Source organism: Arvicanthis niloticus, chromosome 28, assembly GCF_011762505.2.
Source record: "Arvicanthis niloticus isolate mArvNil1 chromosome 28, mArvNil1.pat.X, whole genome shotgun sequence".
Taxonomy (NCBI): domain Eukaryota; kingdom Metazoa; phylum Chordata; class Mammalia; order Rodentia; family Muridae; genus Arvicanthis; species Arvicanthis niloticus.
The window spans coordinates 14,784,859-14,806,391 of NC_133436.1; the positions used below are offsets into that span (position 1 = coordinate 14,784,859).

General features: G+C 40.3%; 1 protein-coding gene across 4 annotated transcripts in view; it reads left to right on the forward strand.

The window, feature by feature from the left end:
- Syne1 (spectrin repeat containing nuclear envelope protein 1) overlaps positions 1 to 21,533 on the forward strand; it is a 478,529-nt gene that overhangs the window by 403,271 nt on the left and 53,725 nt on the right. For all 4 annotated transcript variants that reach the window (XM_076926749.1, XM_076926750.1, XM_076926751.1 and 1 more), the window contains 6 exons: positions 1,024 to 1,118; positions 3,935 to 4,169; positions 5,834 to 6,028; positions 9,879 to 10,004; positions 12,731 to 12,886; positions 19,677 to 19,835. In XM_076926749.1, the coding sequence (XP_076782864.1) occupies positions 1,024 to 1,118; positions 3,935 to 4,169; positions 5,834 to 6,028; positions 9,879 to 10,004; positions 12,731 to 12,886; positions 19,677 to 19,835 (966 nt within the window). The remainder of the gene's footprint in view (positions 1 to 1,023; positions 1,119 to 3,934; positions 4,170 to 5,833; positions 6,029 to 9,878; positions 10,005 to 12,730; positions 12,887 to 19,676; positions 19,836 to 21,533) is intronic.

Here is a 21,533-nt window from a genome sequence, read left to right on the forward strand (position 1 = left end):
CACATCATAAATAAAACCTAGTAAAAAATTTAAACATATTTTTAAAATTTAGGCCTTAGCCAGGCATCAGCTGATCTGATCCTAGCATTCAAGAATCAGAGACAGGAAGACGGTGGCAAATTGAAGGCCAGCCTGATCTTTGAAAGATGTCGATAGTGGATTTTGCTAGACTCAATCCACTCAAATATGTGTTGGGTCCTCTTTCTTCTTTTCTCTGTAATTTTTAATATTTTAAGTTAAAATGTGGCTTGCTCCCTGTCACTGCTTGCAGGGCTGTGTTCGTTGTTGTGATCTTGTACTGAAGTATACAGACTTATAGGTAAGGAGACAGGAATGACTGAGTATGGTGGCTCGTGCCTTTAGTCCCATAACTTGGAGGCAGAAGCAGGCGGGAATAGTGTTGTGTGACAGTCCTAGTCACTCAGGAGATTGAGGCCAGAGGAACGCATAAGACTTGCAGTTGAAAGTCAACCTGGACAACGTGGTGAAAACCCATCTCAAAATAAGCAATACTAACAGACAGAGGAGAGAGTTAGAAATATCAATCTTTCTATGAAGATTTTTACTATCTCAGCTTTCCTTGTTTTCAATCTAGTGAGAATTTAACCTCGGGCCTCATAGATACTGGCTTTATCCCTGAGCCACACTTGAATTCCTACAGGCTTTTGTTTTTTATACACATGAGATGATTTTACCTACTTGGACTACATTGAAAAGCAGTTAGCATTTTTTTTTTAAAAAAGAATGTAAATTGTCAATTCATCAGCTTACTTTATTAAGTTAATTTTTAATGAATAAGGGGAGTGGGGAATAAGGCTATGTTTGTCATCTAATTAAAAACCCAAACTAAAACTTTGTCTTTAAGTTTATCCTAATTGGTAATTAAAAAAAAAATACTCCCACACTGCAGATGGGGCAGAATATGTTTTTCGTAGCCCTGCTAAAAACAAACTGTGCGAGGTAAGTTATCAGAAAAAAAAAAAAAAGGGACTTTAAAGTATATCCCTCTTTTTCAAATTGCAGCTTTTTCAAGCCGAGATGTTCAGCCGCCAGCAGATCCTACACTCCATCATTGTTGATGGGCAGAATCTTCTAGAACAAGGTCAAGTTGATGACAGGTAGGATCTCTGATAAATTTTTATAAAGAAAGTTTCCCCAGTAAATTAGTCATTTTCTTTTTAATGAGAGATTAGAGGGCATATATCCAATCTTCCTAAGGCAATTGTATCATCACGGGGCCTCAGTAATTGGAGGAAAGGCTTGTCTGAGTCTCCAAAATGAGTGAGCATTGAATCTTTGCAGAGGGTGCTATTATGTGATATGAAGGACGTAGGGTAATTGGAAATCACCTAGCCAACCTTCACTAGTCTGTAGGGACCAGAGTTAGTGAATAGATCAGAGCGGATTGCAGCAATGGTCAGTGAATGGTTGCTACTAATATCTCCCTGCACTTACTAAAATTTTATCCCTAAAAGGGGCAGAGGTATCACTTGTCTGACTCTGACTGAGAAATAGAAAACTCCAGTTGCACACGGGTACTGATTCAAGCAAGGTTGCATGAGTAACAGGGAGCAAGACCAGGCTTGATGTCAAGGGTGCTCTGTGGCCAGGCTAGCCCAGTTCCCAGACCATACTTCTGTGTACGAAGATATTTTGCCCCCCTTAAGCCATACAGTGTTAAACGTGAAATCTTCCTTCCACATCGCAATAAACTATTTAAAAACGTAGATGTGAAATTCTAGCTTATCTCCCAACATACAAGTTGACAGCTTCTTGTGTCTACCTTTCCTAAGAACGATTTTCATGTAATTTAGTTTCCATGTTTAGATTTGGAGAACTGGCTTTAGTGCCTATGTACATGTTTCTCGTACCCAGGACCAGTAGTCATGATGATAATTAAAAGTGTGTTTTGAAATCATTAGAACACAAATCATTTTTATGATTAGTATTCTAGAAGTAATTTAAGCCTCTGGGGGGTTATTTCGTAAGAAGTTCATGAAAGATTTGTATGGTTAAGACTGGAGCAATAATACGTGATGCTGTACTTACTCTATTCTGTGCAAGCCAAACTTAAATGTGACCATTACTGGGAATTTAAGACTTTCTGAATAAACCAAATTTGAATGTAATTACCTTTTTTTTTTTTTTTTTTTAGCTTTTGCTTTATCACCCTGTAGCCAGCTCTTTAACAATATTATAAACATTCAAGTCATTAAGTAAAATAAAGTTTGAAATTCCTGTTCCAGCCAACGTCTATTAAATTTTAAATGCTAACATTTAGGAGATTAAAAGAAAACACAAAAGCAATAGAAACGGGAGAGTTGGAACTAAATGAAGAATTTTGAGAGTTAGAGAAAAACAGACAAATTGGATCTGAGTCTGTGGGTGCCGGGAAGGTTCCAGACAACAAGGACTTAGGTTATAAAAGTCAGCTTATGGGGTTTTGTTCTTAAAACCTCAGCTTTAGCACCGGAAAGAGTCATTTTCAGTAGCTCGGCGACGACAGATAGGTCGGGGACAGTTTGCATAGTAAAGACAGGGCTCCCAATTTTAGTACTGATGTCTATGTTATTCTTGGGACCTGATGCCTGTTCTTCTTCATGCTCTCTGTTATTATCAGGACTTGGGGGCCACACATTTTCTGAGGTGACAGGTATCCTATCCTTTTAAGGACATGTCATGACTAGGTGACTATGCTTGGATCCTACTGTGATAGATTCTACTATGACACTTGCCTGTGTGACACAAAGCAGGATTTCTCTTCACAAGCAAATGTGATCCTCAGACTCTGCCCGTTCGTTGCCCTAGGAAAATCATTTTTAAGTTGAGTGTAAGAAATTCCTTTGGTGGTTCTTACCCGGTACTTTTATTGTTTTATAGTGATTTAACTGACATTTATTGTAGAATAATCATTTGTCCCAATTCAGTTATTCGATATTTTTTAGAAGATATGGCATATTTGGTTGTAAATTCAAACTTTATAGTCATCTCAAATAATAGGATATATCAGTAATAGAGAACTCCAAACTAGTATAGAGTTTTGGAGTAGTAATCAATCCCAGAGAGTATGGTGTAGGTGATAGGAGAAGTGTAAGGAGAGATGTCACATTTGTGATTAGCCCTGTGACTGCCAAGAAACTCATCCCATTTGATGCTGGACACATCCTTATTAAAAGCCACATCTGTGCTAGAGTTTTCATAGTAAATAAAACTTTATAAACAATGCCAGTACTTTTTAGGATGGAAAGTAGGAAGAATGTGTTCAAATACCTGCAGCATCTCAACTGGAATTGGAGAAGGTTCAAGTTAAATTCACTCTAAATGGACTCAACAACCTTCATACATATTGTGTTGACTAAAGTTAATTTTTCTAAAAAAAAAAATGTGAAATTTACGTAAAATATGCAAGGGACAATTTCTCATAAAAGTTTGCTTGAGATTGGAGTCATCACTTGTAGAAGAATATTAAGATTGTTGATGAAGTATATTTTTTTTAAAGAAAAAAAAACCCAAACTTTTAATATAGTGTAATTTAAGTGGCTTGGTTTTGATTTTCCAAAATGGCATATGGTCCTAGCTGGGGAGGAAGTGTGTGGGCAGGTTTCTTATTACATGATTTCCTGTTGTTAGGCCCAAGATCTGTCACAGGCCCATGAGACACCATCACACACATACATACTCAGAGAAGGAGTATATGGTGATTGCTTTTTATCTGCTCTGAGATATGAAAACACTCACCATTTGTAAACTGGTAATCTAACTTTAAAAATTACTCGCAACCCAGCCAGCCAACAGACCATGGCTAATTTGAAATCCTTTGTCATAGATAATTTCTCTCAGGGCATACCATTTATGGAAGATGGATACCGGCTGATCTTGTGACACTCTTCCAAGACTGGTTTTTTTCTTTTCTTTCTAATTATTTCTTCACCAGGGAAGAGTTCAGCCTGAAGTTGACACTCCTCAGTAACCAGTGGCAGGGAGTGATTCGCAGAGCCCAGCAGAGAAGAGGGATTATTGACAGCCAGATTCGCCAGTGGCAACGCTATAGGGAAATGGCCGAGAAGCTTCGTAAATGGTTGGTGGAGGTGTCTCATTTGCCCTTGAGTGGTCTCGGCAGCATCCCAGTACCACTGCAACAAGTGAGGACGCTCTTTGACGAAGTGCAGGTAAGATACAAGCACAGGTCTATGTGCCTCCTCTGCATATCCACTATGTTTGACCTTGGCCTCCGTGGTTCACATGGACTCTGAAGTGGCCTAAGGCGTTCTTAAAGTTCAACTGAAATATACAAAGTGATTGCATTACAAAGCTCCTGTGGAAAGGAGGGGAGTAGAACATTTTGAAGCTATTTCAAAATTTGCTCTACTTTGTACACCAAGGCCCAGAGCAGTTCCTTGCAGCCCAGCTTAATCATGTAACCTGGTCTCTCCCAGCACTGTTAGTCTGTCTGCAAATGTTCCTGACCCTTCTTCCTTTAAAGGACTCATCTGACTCTTCCTCCCTCCCAGTTTCCCCAAGAAAAGTCATCTGGCCTCAACTACCCACTCCCAATAGAGAAGGGGCAAACTCTGGGATCCTCTGTCCACATTCAGTTACTAAGGTTGTGATTCAAATATGCAACCATCCTTAAGATTTATACCTCTGTGCATAGAGCCAATGACCTCTGGACCGGTCTGTCTCCAGGTTTCAGGTCCCTAACCATAGAAAATGTTCTAACCACTTTCTGATCTATTGATCAAGGATCTCAAGAGTCATTGCATTATTATCTTCTCTACTGCCCCTCACTCCCTGTCCTCAGTCTACCTTGAATGCTTTGAATGCCCGGTGGCCACTACCTCAGGAGTTCCTGCCTAGATAGACAGTAGCCCAACCTGTCTCATCATATACAGTGAATGCCTTTCTTCATTGTACTTTTTACCTATCCAGTGAATATTTTTGCTATACCTGTTATCCAAACACATCACTTCCCGGCTCTAATGGTGTGAAAACCAAATCCCGAGGTGTGATAGCATAGTTCTGTTATCCCAATACTTAGGATGCTAAGATAAGATGATCACAAGTTCACGACCAGAATGAGCTACATACCAACACACTGTCTTAAAAAGAAAAAAAAAAAAAAGGTGTGATAGAGAGGTGGGTCAGTAGTTAGGAATGATGCATGCTCTCCCAAAGGACCCAAGTTTGATTCTGTTTGATTCCCAGCACCCACACAGCAGCCACCACCACCTGTAACATTGGTTCCACGGCATCTGATACCCTTTTCTAGTCTCCTTAGGCACTGTATGCACACAGCGTACTGAGATGCATGCAAACAAGGTATTCACATGCATAAAATAAAATAATATGTAAAAACTCCTTGCAAGCTGTCAATACCATCCTGCCACATACACTTCATACACCAGCCATGGAAGAGTACGTTGCATTTTCTGAATTCATCCTGTTTATCTTATACCGTCAATGCATCCCTCCTCACTTTTGTTTAGGAGGACATCCTTTCCTCTTTTTTGGGTCACATTCATCTTGTTCTAGTCTAATTACAGTTATATGCCTTTCAAGACCCATCAAGCTTTGACCACTTTGAGAGACCTACTGTACACACCCATGCTGAGACAGATGCTACCCTGTGATCTCTGGGCATTTGTCTTATAAGCAAAATTCATATTATGTCGAGATTATACTTTCCATTCATTTTCTACTTGGTTCATTTAAGATGTTCTTATTGGATGCAAGATTATGAAGTATGCATGCTAAAGCATAAGGCTTTCTAAATGTGCTTATAATGGGACAGTGAAGAGAAGAATCAAAAATAAAAGGCTCTGGTCCCTTTCAGTTCAAAGAGAAGGTGTTCCTGCGCCAGCAAGGGAGCTACATCCTGACAGTGGAGGCTGGCAAACAGCTCCTGCTCTCTGCTGACAGTGGCGCCGAGGCTGCTTTGCAGGCTGAGCTCACAGACATCCAAGAGAAGTGGAAGTCAGCCAGCATGCATCTGGAGGAGCAGAAGAAAAAGCTGGCTTTCTTGTTGAAAGTAAGTCCACTTTCTGGTCCCCTCATAGGAGCTGTGCTGTTTCCTCCCATTGCTTCGCTGCAATGCACGTCGTGATAGGTCATTGAGCAACACCTTCCAGTGCTTCTGTTTTATTTAAGACTTTGTTCTATCTTGCACGAACTAGAAAAGTTTCCCAACTTTCAACACTTCATCTTTCAGGAAAACCCCCTAACAGAGTACTTTAAACTCTAATAAGGCTGTCCAGGTGATTAATTCTGATTAATGACCAACGTAATGCCTTGAAGCATGTGACAGCCTTAGAAAGCCAGGCAAAAACTTAAAGAGCAGATCCCGTCCCTTAAATTGTAGACTCTAGAATGGTTTTAAAGATCGATATCTCATGTTTTATAGCCTGCGGAAAAAGCTAACCCAGAATGAGTCTCCTAATTTGCCTTGGTGTGTCTAAGCAGGCTGCCTTGGCCGAACGTCTCCAAGGGGCATCTTAGGCCTTTTTATTGGCCACAGGCATAGTGAACGTAAGGGCATTGAGATTTATCCGCATGGCCTGTAATGAGCATCTGTCTCTCATGTCCAAACTACTTATAATGTGTCCTTAGTCTAGTAGTTATAAGTATATGAACAATTCATGTGGAAACTCATGATTGCCTGTTACTAATATTTGCTCATAAAAAATTAAAAAAAAAAAAATGTGCCCTAAATTTAGATAAGGCCACACTGAAAACCATAGCATTTTCCTTTCCTTCAGAATGGGTATAACTGTACCTCATCTATATGACTGTTGTGAGGATTTGCCAAAAGCATGCCAGGAAATCATGAGGGACACTTGAGTGCAGTAGTTGCCATTATTGATGTCATTAGCACTTAAAAAATTGTACCCAAGAAACGTCACAATGTATATATATTGAAAATCACCAATTCTTCCTGATTGTAAGTATACTATGCCATCTTTTTAGATGGAGGGAGATAGCTCACAGTAATTGTGTAGTTTTTTTATTGTTTCAAATATTCACATCCATCTGATTTACCTTCAGAATCTTATGCAATATGTATAATATATATATATATCTTGCAATATATATATTGCATAAGATATATATGTATGTATATATATTATAATATATATGCAATATATATATTGCATAAGAATATATATATATATGTATAATATATATTGCAAGATATTCCAAATAGGAAACAGCCAATCAAGAATGCCACTGAGCATGTATTAAGTGCCATTCTTTGCTTACAGAACAAGTCACTGGTAACATAATATGCCTGAGTCATTTGTCGTCATCCCAGTGTCAGGCAAGGATTTAAAACATTGTAACTCAGTCTGGTGAGACTGTGGTAATCATTCATATATATATATATATATAAATTATTCATGTTGTGGGTTTTGGAGATAGTCCCAAGACATAAGAATGCATGGTGTTTGAGTCACTGGGTTCGTTTATCTCATCTGTCAGTTCATGTATAAAACAGTCACTCTGATGCTCTGATGGACGGTTTGCAGAACAATACATGAAGCCGGTTCCTTATCATTCATGCAGAAAAAAAGGCTCACTGGTGGTTTCACCATCCAAGTCACTGTTGGAGAGGAAAGTACCTATTCTTTTTTCAGGATTTTTTCTTAATTTTGAAGATTTATTTATTTTTATGTATATGAGTACATACCAGAAGAGGGCATCGGATCCCACTACAGATGGCTGTGAGCCACTAGGTGGTTGCTGGGAATTGAACTCAGGATCTTTGGAAGAGCAGTCAGTGCTCTTAACCCCTGAGCCATCTCTCCAGTCCTTTTTAAAAATTTGAATCATATGTTATGTTCTGTTTGCCTAAGGAATCCTTGTGTCCCGTAAACCCAGCCTTTATACCAATGTTATACCAACGTTATACCAATGCTACAATAATTCTCTGTCTTTAGCTGTTAGCTTAATGCTCTGTGTATGTATGCCCCAAATAGCCATGCTTTTGCTTGCTCTCAAACGTCAATTTTATCTTAAGATGTGACCTCCTCAGTGTCAGATCTGTGAACAGGCACCGGCTGTGCATTGACAGCTGTAGGGCATGCGCCAATTTAATTGAAAATGTTAAGTCGAAGTAAAGGGGATTATTTGCTTACAAATCATTTCTACAGTACTGAGCATCAGCAAGCAAAAGGACCACACAATATTGTAAAGTGAAGGGGAATTGGAGCAAATCTGAGCCATGTAGACCAAAACATCCATTGCTTGGGTTGCCAGGGTGCCTCTGTTGGTTCTAACTAGTCAGAAGAGGTGGCACTATGTGGTTCCATAGGAGGGTGATTCCATAAGGGAAGTTTCAAGAGAAATGAGGACCTGGTTTCCAACCTTCACATAACAAAAGACACTGAGTTTAAACTTGCAATTTTTTTTTTTTTTTTTTTTTTTTTGCTAAAGGTATTTGGAGTAATATTATCTATGGATTGCTAATAAGAACATGTTAGTGTGAAAAGTAGGAAGAGCTGAGGCAAGAGAGGACAGGTGACAAAGGGAGATAAGGGGGGAAAAAAGGGAACCAGACTTAGGTACCGTGTTGGGGCTTGGTAATTCTAGCTGTTAAACCAACTGTCTTTAGAGTTCAGTAATGCATTAGGTGTCGAATGACCACTGGGCAGCTGGTTTGGGGAGGGTACTGGGAGCATGGTGGCCAGGAATGGACAATACAGCCAATATGGGAGCATGAGACAAAACGGGGTATTTACTTAACTGAATGCTGTCTGACATCAAGATACCTGATGGAAGTTTACTTACAAATAGCGTTCTATAAGAAAATCAACATTCTGAGTGGTTTCTCTCAAGTTCCTTTTTTTTTTAATTTAAAAATTAGACAATAAATAAATGTGCCATTAAAAACTTGAGGAACGTAGCATGAAAATTGACATATCCCTTGTAACACAACCCCAAGTTTGCTGCCATTCCCAAGAGGTAGCCCTGCTCCCAATTTGATGTGTCAGGTTTCCAAATAGGCAGACACCAGGCTTGTCTTCACTCAGAGAGTCAGCATGCTCTGGGCTGCCACTCTTGGCCATATATCCTGTGCTAATGTGACAGCATGTGTCACAAGACAGATATTTCTTCTAGTTCTTGCTGAATGGGTGTTTCTGTGCTAACACTTAACTCTTCCAGACACATTTCAGTATGAGCCAGGTAAAGACAGACAGACACCATGTTTGCATTGCCTGCGGTTCTTGTGTGTTTGCACCTCAAATGTGGGTGGCTTATATTTATGTATGGAATGAATCAGAGTTAAGGTTGTATCATTTTTATGTTCTGTCTTTCTTTTACTCCTGCTTGTTTAGAGTCTAAAGAGATTCATTTTGTCTCATTTTGTTACACCCCCATGGTACATTTGGGAGCATGTAGATACTCCATGCACTTGTGTCTGAATTAGAAGAGAGACAGGGAACTAGACGGGTTTCCTCTTCTGTGCAGTGTTTGATTCAGACTCCATGTTTAAATACCATGTTTAAATATCCAAAGTTAAAAAAATCTTTGGATATTGTGCTTACTTGGTGCCTTGATAGACATTGTTTATGTTAATTCTTCAACAATTGTAGAATTTATTTCCATTTTCTCAGGGAAAGCGTATTACCATCTGCTTTTTTTAGAGACAAACAGCTAATGAGTCACAGAGTCAAGTTGAACTGAGCTCTTATGATGACAAAGGCATGATGTTCAAAATGGCAGTGCGCGTGGACAAGCCTTTCCACAATCCACGAGTTTAGTTACATCCTGTGCAATTAAAAAGAGTATTTTTTTAAAATTTTTATTTTCATTTTATTTTTTTGTAATTTTTCACCAAAAAGGATTATAATGTATACAATTTATTTCTCCTCCAATGATAGGACTGGAAAAAGTGTGAGAAAGGGATAGCCCATTCTCTGGAGAAGCTCCGAACATTCAAAAAGAAATTGTCTCGGCCTCTACCTGACCACCATGAGGAACTCCATGCCGAGCAGATGCGGTGTAAGGTACGTGATGGATGGAGACTGTCTGCACTGTCTTAGCCACGTACTTCTGCCTGTGAGGTCGTATCGCAGGGAGACTCCAGAGTCAGTCCTCATGCCCGTGAGGTCCTGAGAGAGCCCAGTAGGGTAGGTGGCCTTCACTGTGATGAGACTTCTTTCGCTCATTTAATGCAGCTGCAGTTTTTGGATTACTTAGAAGGAAGCAAATGAAAAATTTAAGACACAACATAAAAGATATTTAAAAGCTGAGTCAAGAGCAATAAATAGCTATCTTTCTGAAACACCCCCCTTGGGGACTCATTCTAATAAAAGTCTATTTTGTGGAAAGAAGGACAAGGTTGGTATCTTGAAAAAATATGGACTATGGCAGGGGAGCATATTCTACCTGCTCGATCCCTCTGTACAGGAAGCAAAAAATAAAAATTAAAAAAAAAAATAGCCGATCTCTATCAAAGCAAGAAGTCATCCAATCCTTAAATCCTTCAGGGTAGAGCCACTTAAGGACTGTGATTGACACTTCCAATCTTAATTATGATCATCACCTCTAATTGTACTGGGAAGCAATCAGCAGTAACACAGACCACTCCCTGAACAACGAGGTCACGAAGACCAGCATGATTTAGTGGCTGCAAGATTTATTCTGTGCACACCTGTGTAGCCAAGCGGAGTGCCTGGCCAGCACTTCCCGGCTGAGTAATATGCTGATTACATCAAAAGTAACTTCACAAATGCTTTTCTTTCCCTGTATTTCCATGGTCATTCTTATATTACTGCTGTCTGATAATCCCGGTTAAAAAGTTATAAAAGACACTCATTGAAATTTGAATAAAATCAGCATTAGGAGAATTAAAAGGTGATACATGGTGTACTAAAGATGATGAATAAAATATCCATCTCTGTATATTACACTAAGATGCATGTGAAAGTTGGCTAATATGGTGGCACTCAAGGGTCTAAGGCAGGAAGGCCCTGAGTTCAAGACTGGGAGATATAACAAGTCTCTGCCTCAAAAGAAAACTATGTGAAAGCTATGAACATTAAAAGGAGTTAATTTTAAACTCATGCTGTTAATTTATTAAATGAATCATCTGGCAGAATGGGCGAGATCTAATACCAGATCACCCCCCCCACACACACACACACATACACACACACACCCTGTATGTCAGTTGTATCTCCTGTCACATGACACAAGCCCACGGGAGCATTGTTATTTCCCTTCTGCTAGATGAGAATATGCAAGATTCTAGAAGAACAATGTTTCACATTAATAACTGACAGATTTGTCTAAATTGAGAGACTATTTTAGCCATGCTGCCTTAGCTAATGTGCAGAGTCTAAACCACTGGGCTTGGGTTTGGATGTTAGTATTACTTGTGCGTGCATGCGTCTGTGTGTGTGTGTGTGTGTGTGTGTGTGTGTGTGTGTGTGTGTGTGTTTGTTCAGTTTAACCTGGTTTGGATTTAGAGAGGGTTTAACTGTTGAACCCAGGCTGCCCTCAAACTCACAGAATCCCCCTGCCCCAGCCTTTAAAGTCATTGTCGGATTATAGACAAGTGCTAAATGCAATGCCAGGATTGCAAGGAAGATGAGGCTTGATAGATATTACAACGGTAGGGTCCTTACACTCGTATAACAATTTAATTTGTCCAAAGACACAGAGTGCTGCGTATTTATTAACCGAGATAGTTTGCTCTGTCGGCCAGTTATTCTTACTTTGAGACCCCACTGTCATTTCCCCAAACACTTGGACAAGGGTCCTGTTTTTGAGCTTGGAGATTGGGAGAGTGCCTTTCCACACAGCGCCATTGTGTTCTTCCCCAAATCGCCCTCCTTGGCAAAACAAAGCAATTACCTGAAAATTTCAGGCGAAAACCTTGTTTGCTTAAATTACCTGGAAATTTAGCCCCAGATAGGGCTGTTAATTACTCCTGCCTTTAGAAACTTGTCTCGGATGTGAAGAGACAGGAAAGGCAGGGAACACATGGTATGAAATTCTCCATTCATACACTAAACGAGCTGGAACCTAGAAACAACGGCTGGCAGAGAGGGCGAGTGGCACAGTTACAGAACTGGCCACCTGTCAAAGCATGGCAGGAACTCATTCACAGTGAGTTTCTTTAAATAATAACCCCAAAGGACAGGTCTGTCATCAGTAGCTCCAATAAATCTCTCATCCTCTATAATGTGTGCTTAGTGAGTTATTTTGAACACAGGAGAAACTGTGACAAATTGATATTCCATGATCAGGATATATCGCAGAAACAGGTCAGCTCAGCATTTAAAAATGACGTTCAAGTTAGGAAATATTTCCTTTAAATATTCCATCAGTGTGATCAAGAACAGGACAAAACTAGGGGTGGGTTGGTAATCAGTTTAGACATTCATGGTCTCAGGCGTGTAGGATGATACGTATTTAGAATAAAGAAGGCTATTAAACTGACAAACTTGGATTTGGAAAAAACCAACCAAACAACAACAACAAAAACCCCACCATCCTAGAAAGACCAGGTACAGGGGTAGGAAGGTTCGGCTGGGACCCGTGGCATTTTTATCAGAAGAACATGGCAGGCTTTCAAGTTATATAGGATGCCAATAATAAGGATCTCAAGCGTGGTGTTCACAAAGAGTTTGTAGAAAGGGAATACCAGTGAGACAGGTCACCAAAGCCCCCTCAAAAGGTGGAAGGTAGATGGCGTGGGGGTTCACGAATGCTTGTCTCAATGTAGGAACTGGAAAACGCTGTTGGGAGGTGGACAGATGACCTGGCAGAGCTGCTGTTGCTGAGGGACGCCCTGGCTGTCTACCTCAGTGCCGAGGACATCTCCATCCTGAAGGAGCGTGTGGAGCTTCTGCAAAGGCAGTGGGAAGAGCTTTGTCACCAGGTAAGCTGAATGAGTAAGTAGCTCCTCATGACGGAAAGGCTGGTCGTGATCCCTGAAGCTGGACAGGCTTGGTCCACACCGGGGCCCACCCCATGACTCATGTATAAACAGAGTAAGGATAGCTACACCATCACATTATACTTGAAGTCATCTGTACTGAAGCATTTCTTTTTTATTCCCTGGCTGGCACAAACTATTGTACTTCCTAGGTATGAATTTTCAGCTGGAAAGGTAATGGTAGCATGTTCTGCCTTTTAAGCATTGAGGGAACACAATGTTTTAGTTTTAGTTACATTTCTAGAGGTAGTTTTATTTGTGTAACGTTTATAGTCATTCCTTATAATTCATGGGTGTATGGCACTGTTAGGCTTCCATCATTTATTAAATGCTTTTCTCTGTGTATATGATGCTAAATGAGATTATAACTTGGGCTTTGAAGGGGAATGACTGATACAAAGACACCAAGAAAGCATCATGGGCCAAAAAGCATCAGGTAAAGGTTTGCAGTGAAGACTGCTGGCTACCTAAGAGCCTGCATCTATACTCACAGAAGGCTGTGTGCCTTGCTTTTTAGGGATGTACCCTGAGTACCATGCCTGCCATACAGCAGGCTGTAACACTCATTTGTTCAGTGTATTTCTCATGGCAATTATTGTGAACATAGGCTGTAATAGACATTTTTACTGCACTGAAAGTAAACTCATCCTAGAAAGTTTTATATAGTTATGAGGAAAAGTCTATAGGAACAGATGAAAGCAATGCATCTTTATGGACTGGATAGAGAAAATGCTTCTTGAAATGCATAACTCTTAAGTGCTTAGCTGGGGAATAGAGGATAGATCGATGTACAGGTAGCACATGCATCATTGATAAGGTTGAAGCAGAGGATGGGCTGGAGAGTTGTAGGTGTTAGAAGGTGGGGAATGGGCTGAAGAAAGGGGGACTCTGTATCCACCCAATCCCATGTTTATTCATTCCTATGCCAACTTTGACCTGGCATTATGGATCTTTATCCTCATGCTTCCAGAACTTTCCAACAGAGTTTGAGAGGCCCTGACTTATGGTTTATTTGATATTAAGAACAAATGTGTTTCTTGAAAGTTTTCCTCCAAATACTTAATCTAAACCCAGACTTTGCTCATATCACAGACCAAAGGAATATTCACTTTCATGCTGAGAATGATGTTTCAACAATCCCCTGTGGATTTTTTCCTTGAGAAAAGGGGCATTCAAGACGTGGCCCTCACCAACATGTTAACAACATGAACGTGGCCACTTTTCACAGAATGCCGTATTCTCTGCATACACAGGGAGGAGCCTATACAGAGTTGTTCGTAGAGAAAGAATTAACACATAAATGATTTTCTGAGCTCTTCACCATGTACACATCACCACAATTACCCTGTTATACAGGCCTTATTTGATATACCATATACATGGTAGGCATTTGTTGGGTATTAATAATGAAAATTATGACCACATTATTCATTTACTTCTGTAAGCCTGCTCACTTTTTTTATTCCTTCCTCCCTTCCTTCCTCCCTTCCTTCCTCCCTTCTTTCTCTTCCTTTTAGAAATATTGCCCCTATGTGAGCAGTCTTCTCTTTTTAGATGTATTTATTTATGTAGTTATGTGTATGTGTGTCTGCTGGAGTATGCACATACACCATGCACATTCAGGGTCACACAAAGGTCAGAAGACTGTCAGATCTCAGGAACTGGACTTAGTGCAGACAGTGGAGAGCTGCCCTGTGGGTGCTGAACTCAGATCCTCTGTGAGAGTCTTTAGTATTTTTAACTGCTAAGCTATCTCTCCTGCTCCCTATTGACCATCCTCTTAGAAGTTTACAACTAGTTTCCTTCTTAATGGTTTTCAGTAACTCAGTGAAATAAACCAGACCAGACTTACTTCTCACAAAGAGAGAAACTCCGAATTTTTCCTTGCTAAACCTTCCCAGCAATGCCTTGTTGGAGGCTTGATCGTGAGCCTCTTCTGGCTTCTTACCTATTTTCTTTCCTGTCCCACAACCACGTGAAGTCCCTTTTGAAAGGGCTCGATCCTCAGTGTTTGCATAGGCCCATGCATTCCCGCTTCCTCCTGGTTATGTGCCACCATCAAGAATGTCTTCTTTTCTGATTGGTTGTAGTCTGATCCCAAGACTTTGCCGCCCTTAGATGCAAAGGCCATTTCTTTGGACAAGCCGGAGGCTACAGCAGCTAAGTGCTGTTTGCCTATGGGGAATAATGAAGGCCATGCCCTACGTGTATGTCCTAATACTTAGGTACCTCTGAGGATAAAAATAGTGCCAGAATTATCATATTTTGGAGATGAAAAAAAATGATAGTCATATGATGGCTTCTCATTCAGGCAAATTGTGTAATCATGCCATGAAAGTATTATTATTACTAATTAAGTCAGACATTCATATATTCTAAAATTGCCCACTAGATTTAGCTATATCTGCTTGAAAATGCAGCTTGATAGTGGTGCTTGGCCATGTGATACGCTCTGGGGAGATTTATACACTGCACCTGTGAGCAGACCAAAACCTGAAAAAGAGGGAGTAGATAAAACAATCTTCTTCTGCCAAACTCTTGAAGTATGAAACTAACACATAATTATGCTGTCCCAGTCCAATCTACATTTAATGATTTAAACTAGTGAGAAGGTGGTTTTTCGTCTGGCCAGGTGCCAGGATGTAATAATTCTGGAGGAGGGGGACCCAGAGGCTTTAGTAGCCTTGAGTTTGTCATTTCTGGTGAGCTTCTGTCAAACATGAAACTACAACAGGAAACAAGCCTGTGCTTAGGTCCTCGTGAAAGTCGCCAAACTCAGCTGAACACAGATGGCATCGTGCCAGCTCAGGGGGAGGCAGCCTGCTCTGCTCCTTTTGAAGCAGCTGATGTGAACATAGGAGTAACCAGGTCCACAGATGAGGATGAGGAAGCTAGCTTCTGATGCTTTGGAGCATCAGAAGAAAAGCAGACAGGGATTGGCCTTTCAGCTGCCCAAGGGGACCTGTTGTAGCTAGCTCAGTTGTGGATTTTATTTCTTTTCTTCCTGTGTTGCTTATGTAGAACCACGTGTGATTCTAGATGACATGTGAATATATAACACTGCACCACTAGAATTGCTCAGTATGTATGTACACTTGTGTGTGTGTGTGTGTGTGTGTGTGTGTGTGTCTATTTATACCCACCCATGTCTTGCTAAAAATACTTACTGTTAGGGAAAAAAAAGTACTTCCTGTTCAGCTGTCTCTCTAAAGGCAATGCATTATGGTTGTACCCTTAAAAAAATATGAATATGTGCTGACCTGGTAAATTTCAGGGTTTTAACTAAATCTAAAGAAAGAAATGGTTCACTTATATATAGCTTAAATATTCAGTTTATAAACAACATGAAATGCCACCCTTCTTAGGATTTTACATCTTTGAAAAAAAAAAAAAAAGGTTTTGGCCCTGGCTTACACCCAATGCTTGCAGCCCACATATTTAGTTTTTTTTTTCTTCAGTCATAGCTCCACAGTAAACAAATGAAAGCAGTGTCTTCTTGTTGTGAGACAAACAGGAAAAATATGTATTCAAGCTGCTCCATGGAGACACTGAACACATGAATGCTAAGGAGAGAAAAAAAATCAAAGTAAGATGGAGCATTGTGAAACCTGTGGAGTTTGACAGCCCTTTCTAAGTTTTTGCTCGTTTATGTCTTCCTGTCAACACACCACATCCTGGAATAAATAAAGTACAGCCCTTGACACACAGAAGGTAATTGTTACAAACACTAAATACTAGTGTTAGGAGAAAATGCAGTGTCAAACGAGAAGAGAAAGGCTCACAGAAGATGAGCAACTTGTTCTGTTTTCTATGGCACAGTACTGGAGACTGGCCTTGAGTCTCAGCTCCCTCTGGTCATGTGATTGATAATACTGTACATTACAGCCTGTATCAAAGACTCCAGCTTTCCTGATCCTGCCTTTGACTGGCCAAAAGCCAATCGCTTAAACTGTCTAACTCACTCTGTGTGCACCAACTTCTCAAAGAAATAGGTGATTTCCTTTTATCACGTGACCACCCTCTCTGCAGATGTTGGTGAAGGGGGGAGCCCATGTGACCACCCTCTCTGCAGATGTTGGTGAGGGGGAGCCCATATGACCACCCTCTCTGCAGATGTTGGTGAAGGGGGAACCCATGTGACCACCCTCTCTGCAGATGTTGGTGAAGGGGGAGCCCATGTGACCACCCTCTCTGCAGATGTTGGTGAAGGGGGAACCCATGTGACCACCCTCTCTGCAGATGTTGGTGAGGGAGGAGCCCTAGCATATGTTTTTGAATTGTGGTGAACATGCAGGGGAAGCTCCTCAGAGGGAGACAAATCCATCCCAACTCCTAAGGGGATGGAAACTTCTTTTCTTTAGAGGGGGGTCACTGATCCTGAGAGTTTCTGCTTGTATCAATTGAACCTAAGTTTTAGCTGGAGCCACCCCCTCCTCTCTGATACTGTAGAGATGATGGATGAATCCACAGTCTTAGTGTTCCAGAAGAGCAGATCTCTCTGTGCTTACTGGTTGTGCTGTGTAACACAGTCTGGGTAGAACTTGGAGTAGGTGGGATTTCTCTATAGAACTTTTTAACTGGTATTCACTGTTAATCCCCACCTGAAATGAGCTCACTAACACTCATCTCATCTGTATTATTCTCCCTTAAGGGAAACGAAGTGGTAAACTAAGTTACATTGATGGGGCAATGCTGATAAACTCAGTAGTGATACCCAACCCAGAGAAATATTCTTTTATTTAAATAGACATAATTAACTCAAAGGAGGAACTTCTAATGGACATTTCTCAAAAGCTGTGGTAGGCTAGGTGGCCTCCTGTCCAGGTATCTCATCTCCCCTGAGGTTGGTCTTGTGAAAGGTGTTGCCTGATTCTCAACTCTTCTCAGAAAAGATCATGGACAAATAGGGTTCCGTAGGAAATTACATATTATCTACTTAATCACTGAGAGAGCCAATCAGAGGCAGCATTGGTAACCAAGAAGCATAGGGCATCTTTGAAATGTTTTTATTCCCATATTAAAAATTAATTTAAAGTACACTTTAAAACAGGTTGCTGGGTATGCTGTTTCATGCGTAAAATCTCACAACTCAGAAGGATCGCCACTAGTGGTTATATACTTAGAGATATACCTAAAGAAATGAATTCCTGTGTCTGTACAGACATGACCATGTGTGGTAGCATTGTTCAGGATTAGAATCAACAGAGATGTCTACATTGGATGAATGGACATGTGAAACATACGTCTGTACAGTGGACAGTTCTCAGCAGTCAGAAAGAATGAATTGTGGGTATGTCATTTAACATAGCTTAACGTGTGAAGCATAATAACTGAAGGAAGCATGTCACAAAAGAATACAAACTGTGATTCCAGCTTACATGGAATGATGGGAAACAAGGAGATACATAAAAATGATAGATCCGAGCTGGGAGGAAGTGTGGAGAGAACAGAGAATGACTGCTTATACCCAGCAAGATTCTCTAGAGGAACAAAAGCTGATAGAGTATAAGTGTGTGTGTGTGTGTGTGTGTGTGTGTGTGTGTGTGTGTGTGTGTGTTATAAAAGATGATTTAGTAGATTGCTCATACCAGAGGGGTTGGGTGGTATGACACCCCTGCCTGCCTGCTTCATAGACTCAGAAAACAAACAATAAAATAGCCATAGCTACTTAGTTGCATGAAGCCGCCCGCCTGGGCGGTCCCAATTCAGGGCTGAAGGAGTTCTCTGGAGAAATAACCAGCTTTCAGTTCACACTGGAGAGACGAAGGATCTGGAGTATCAGCGGACAGTGCAGACACAGGGATAGCCACACTGGCTCAGGAAGCAGAAGCAACGACATACGCGGTGATGCTGCTCCATTTTTTTTTGAGACCTCCTTATATCTGGGCTGACTAGTAGGAAGTGCCGTTTGCTTCAAGGATGGGTCTTTCCCCTTCAGTCAATCACAGGCAGGTGTATGTGCCAGAGGTGTGTCTTCTAGATGAGTCTTTAACCCATCAAGTTGACAATCAAGACCAACCACTATGCTGCTGACAATATTGTTGTTTGGGGTTTGGGGCATGAAAATATTCTAAAATTGATTGTGGTCATAGACGTACAATTCTGAATATACAAGAAAATACTTGGAGATTGTGTCAATGAGCTAAAATAAAGCAGACCAAAAAAAAAAAAAAAAAAAAAAAAACCATAACAACAACGCAAAAGGTGGGGTTTTTTTTGTTTTTTTGTTTTTTTGTTTGTTTGTTTTTTTTCTTTCTGTTTACGGCTGCTCTTGGAATCCCCTAAGCACACTCTCCAGATACTGGAGACTTAACTGACTTTTCTCTCTATTTCATTCTGTCCTTCCCTCCCTCTATTAAAAAACAAAAACAAAATACCAAACATTTATTTATTTGTATTTTACGTGCATGAGTGTTTGCTTGAATGGATAGAAATATATCACATGTGTTCCTGGTGCCTGTGGAGGCTAGATGAGGGCATCAGATCCCCTGGAATAGAGCTGCAGAGAGTTGTGAGCCATCATATGGGTGTGAGGTGAACCTGAGTTCTCTGGGTTTCTCCAGCTTCTTTGGCTCTATTTTTGTTCATTCCAGCAAATCCTGTATCTCAGGAAACAGTAGCCTGCAGGAATTCTCAGGTCTCACTTCAGCTCACTCTTTTCTCCTCGGGGTAGGAGTTCGTTTCCCCCATAGCTATCCCTTCTCACAACCCTGTCCTATTTTAAACTTCTCAGGTCTCCCTAAGACGACAGCAAGTGAGTGAGCGCCTAAATGAATGGGCTGTCTTCAGCGAGAAAAACAAGGAGCTCTGTGAATGGCTGACCCAGATGGAGAGCAAAGTCTCTCAGAATGGAGACATCCTCATTGAAGATATGATAGAAAAACTCAAGAAGGTGAGAGGCACGAGGCAGTCCGGGTTCCCTTTTTCCCTGTGCTCCCCTGGTGCTTAGAACATAACACCCTATCTCCATCGCTTCCCCATCAAAGGAGGACTGTGTAGTAAGCCTCAGCTTTGTAGCATACAGCAGACCTGTGTGGAAAGACCAACTTTGCATGCAGAATTTACAGAGTGCGTTCAGTTTGTGAGGAAATCAACTCTCTGCTTTTTGACCTGGAGGAATCATTTACACACACCACTTTTGTCTCATTTTGATCATGTTGGTTGGTTTGTAGAGAGAGATATTACTACAGAGGAATTAAAAGGAAAAACCCCCAGGATGAATTAAACTGAAAATTTGCTCTAGAAAATGAGATCTCTAGGCCGTCAGTAGGAAGGAAGGGATTCCTGGGAATGCTGGATTCCTGTTATTTCAATTGTCTGTACGTTATTACGTTGTTTTGTGGGTTTTTTTTTTTTTTTTTTATCTAGGGCTTTTTTCTCTATTCAGGGCTCACTAAACTAACTCATAATTTTAAATATTTGAGTGGATTTCAGTAAAGTTTCTACATTTGGGGACAAATAATCATGTTAGCATGTCGGTTTGTGTCTCTTACTAGCACACATATCGAATTGTGTTTTTTTCATGTTTACCTCTTAACTGTCTGGAGGAAAAGCCTTACTGGGCTGTAAACCTCCCAGAAACGTAGACATTGTCTGTCTGTCTTGTCCATTACCCTTGTACCTCCATCCACAGCGGTATCTGACTCCTCATAAACATTACTTATGTTAATTATATATTATTAGTTATATTATTAGTTATATTATTATTATGTTAGTTATATATTATTAGTTAGTATTTCTTGAATACAGAGATGATGGCTTTATTCATTCTGAAAAGCCACACAGGTGATTATTAGGAAAATTTATCATTCCAATGCACACACATACAGAGGAAAGATAAACTCCAAAACCAACACATAGCATTGATGACTTTATTAGTTTTCTATATAAAAATGAAAAAAAAATCTCATGAATAATCAATTTGCTTATTTGGTATCGAAACCGCTTATTTCTGGGCCAAGATAATGCAGGTTTCATCATAGCATCTGCTAACAGTGGGGCTTTGCTGGTTGCTAGGTATCAAAGAATGATGCACTAAGCAGGACTAATGTACTAGTTAACCATAATAAAATTTGCTAAAGAGTAATTCTTGGGTAGCTGTGTTTATATTCTCATTGCTTTTCACTATAAAATTCAGAATGTATATTTTGGGAATGGATAAACACTTTCTAGAACAAAATATGGCCATAATTTGTAATTTACTAAAACTTTTGTCTCTCATATGGATGATTTTATTATAGTCTACGGTATGACATCATAGATACTCTTTGAGCAGGTCAACCTGGTGGCTTGGGACTGTCATCTTAGCTACTTGTGAGCCTGAGGCGGAAATATGCATGGGCAAGGTCTGCCTGGGCTACAAACTGAGTGCAAGGCTAGCCCAGGCAACTTAGTAAGACCTATTCATAATAAGTATTTAAAACTAAGGAGGAAGTAGGGATCGGTACTGAGAACATAGCCTAGTAGTGAATTGCGTTTTTGGGACACATGCTACTCTTGGTTTAGTTCCAGCACTGCAAAGCAAAGGAAGAAAGGAAAAGTAACACTCTTTGAAATATTAATTCTACTAGTTTATCTATAAAATAACTTG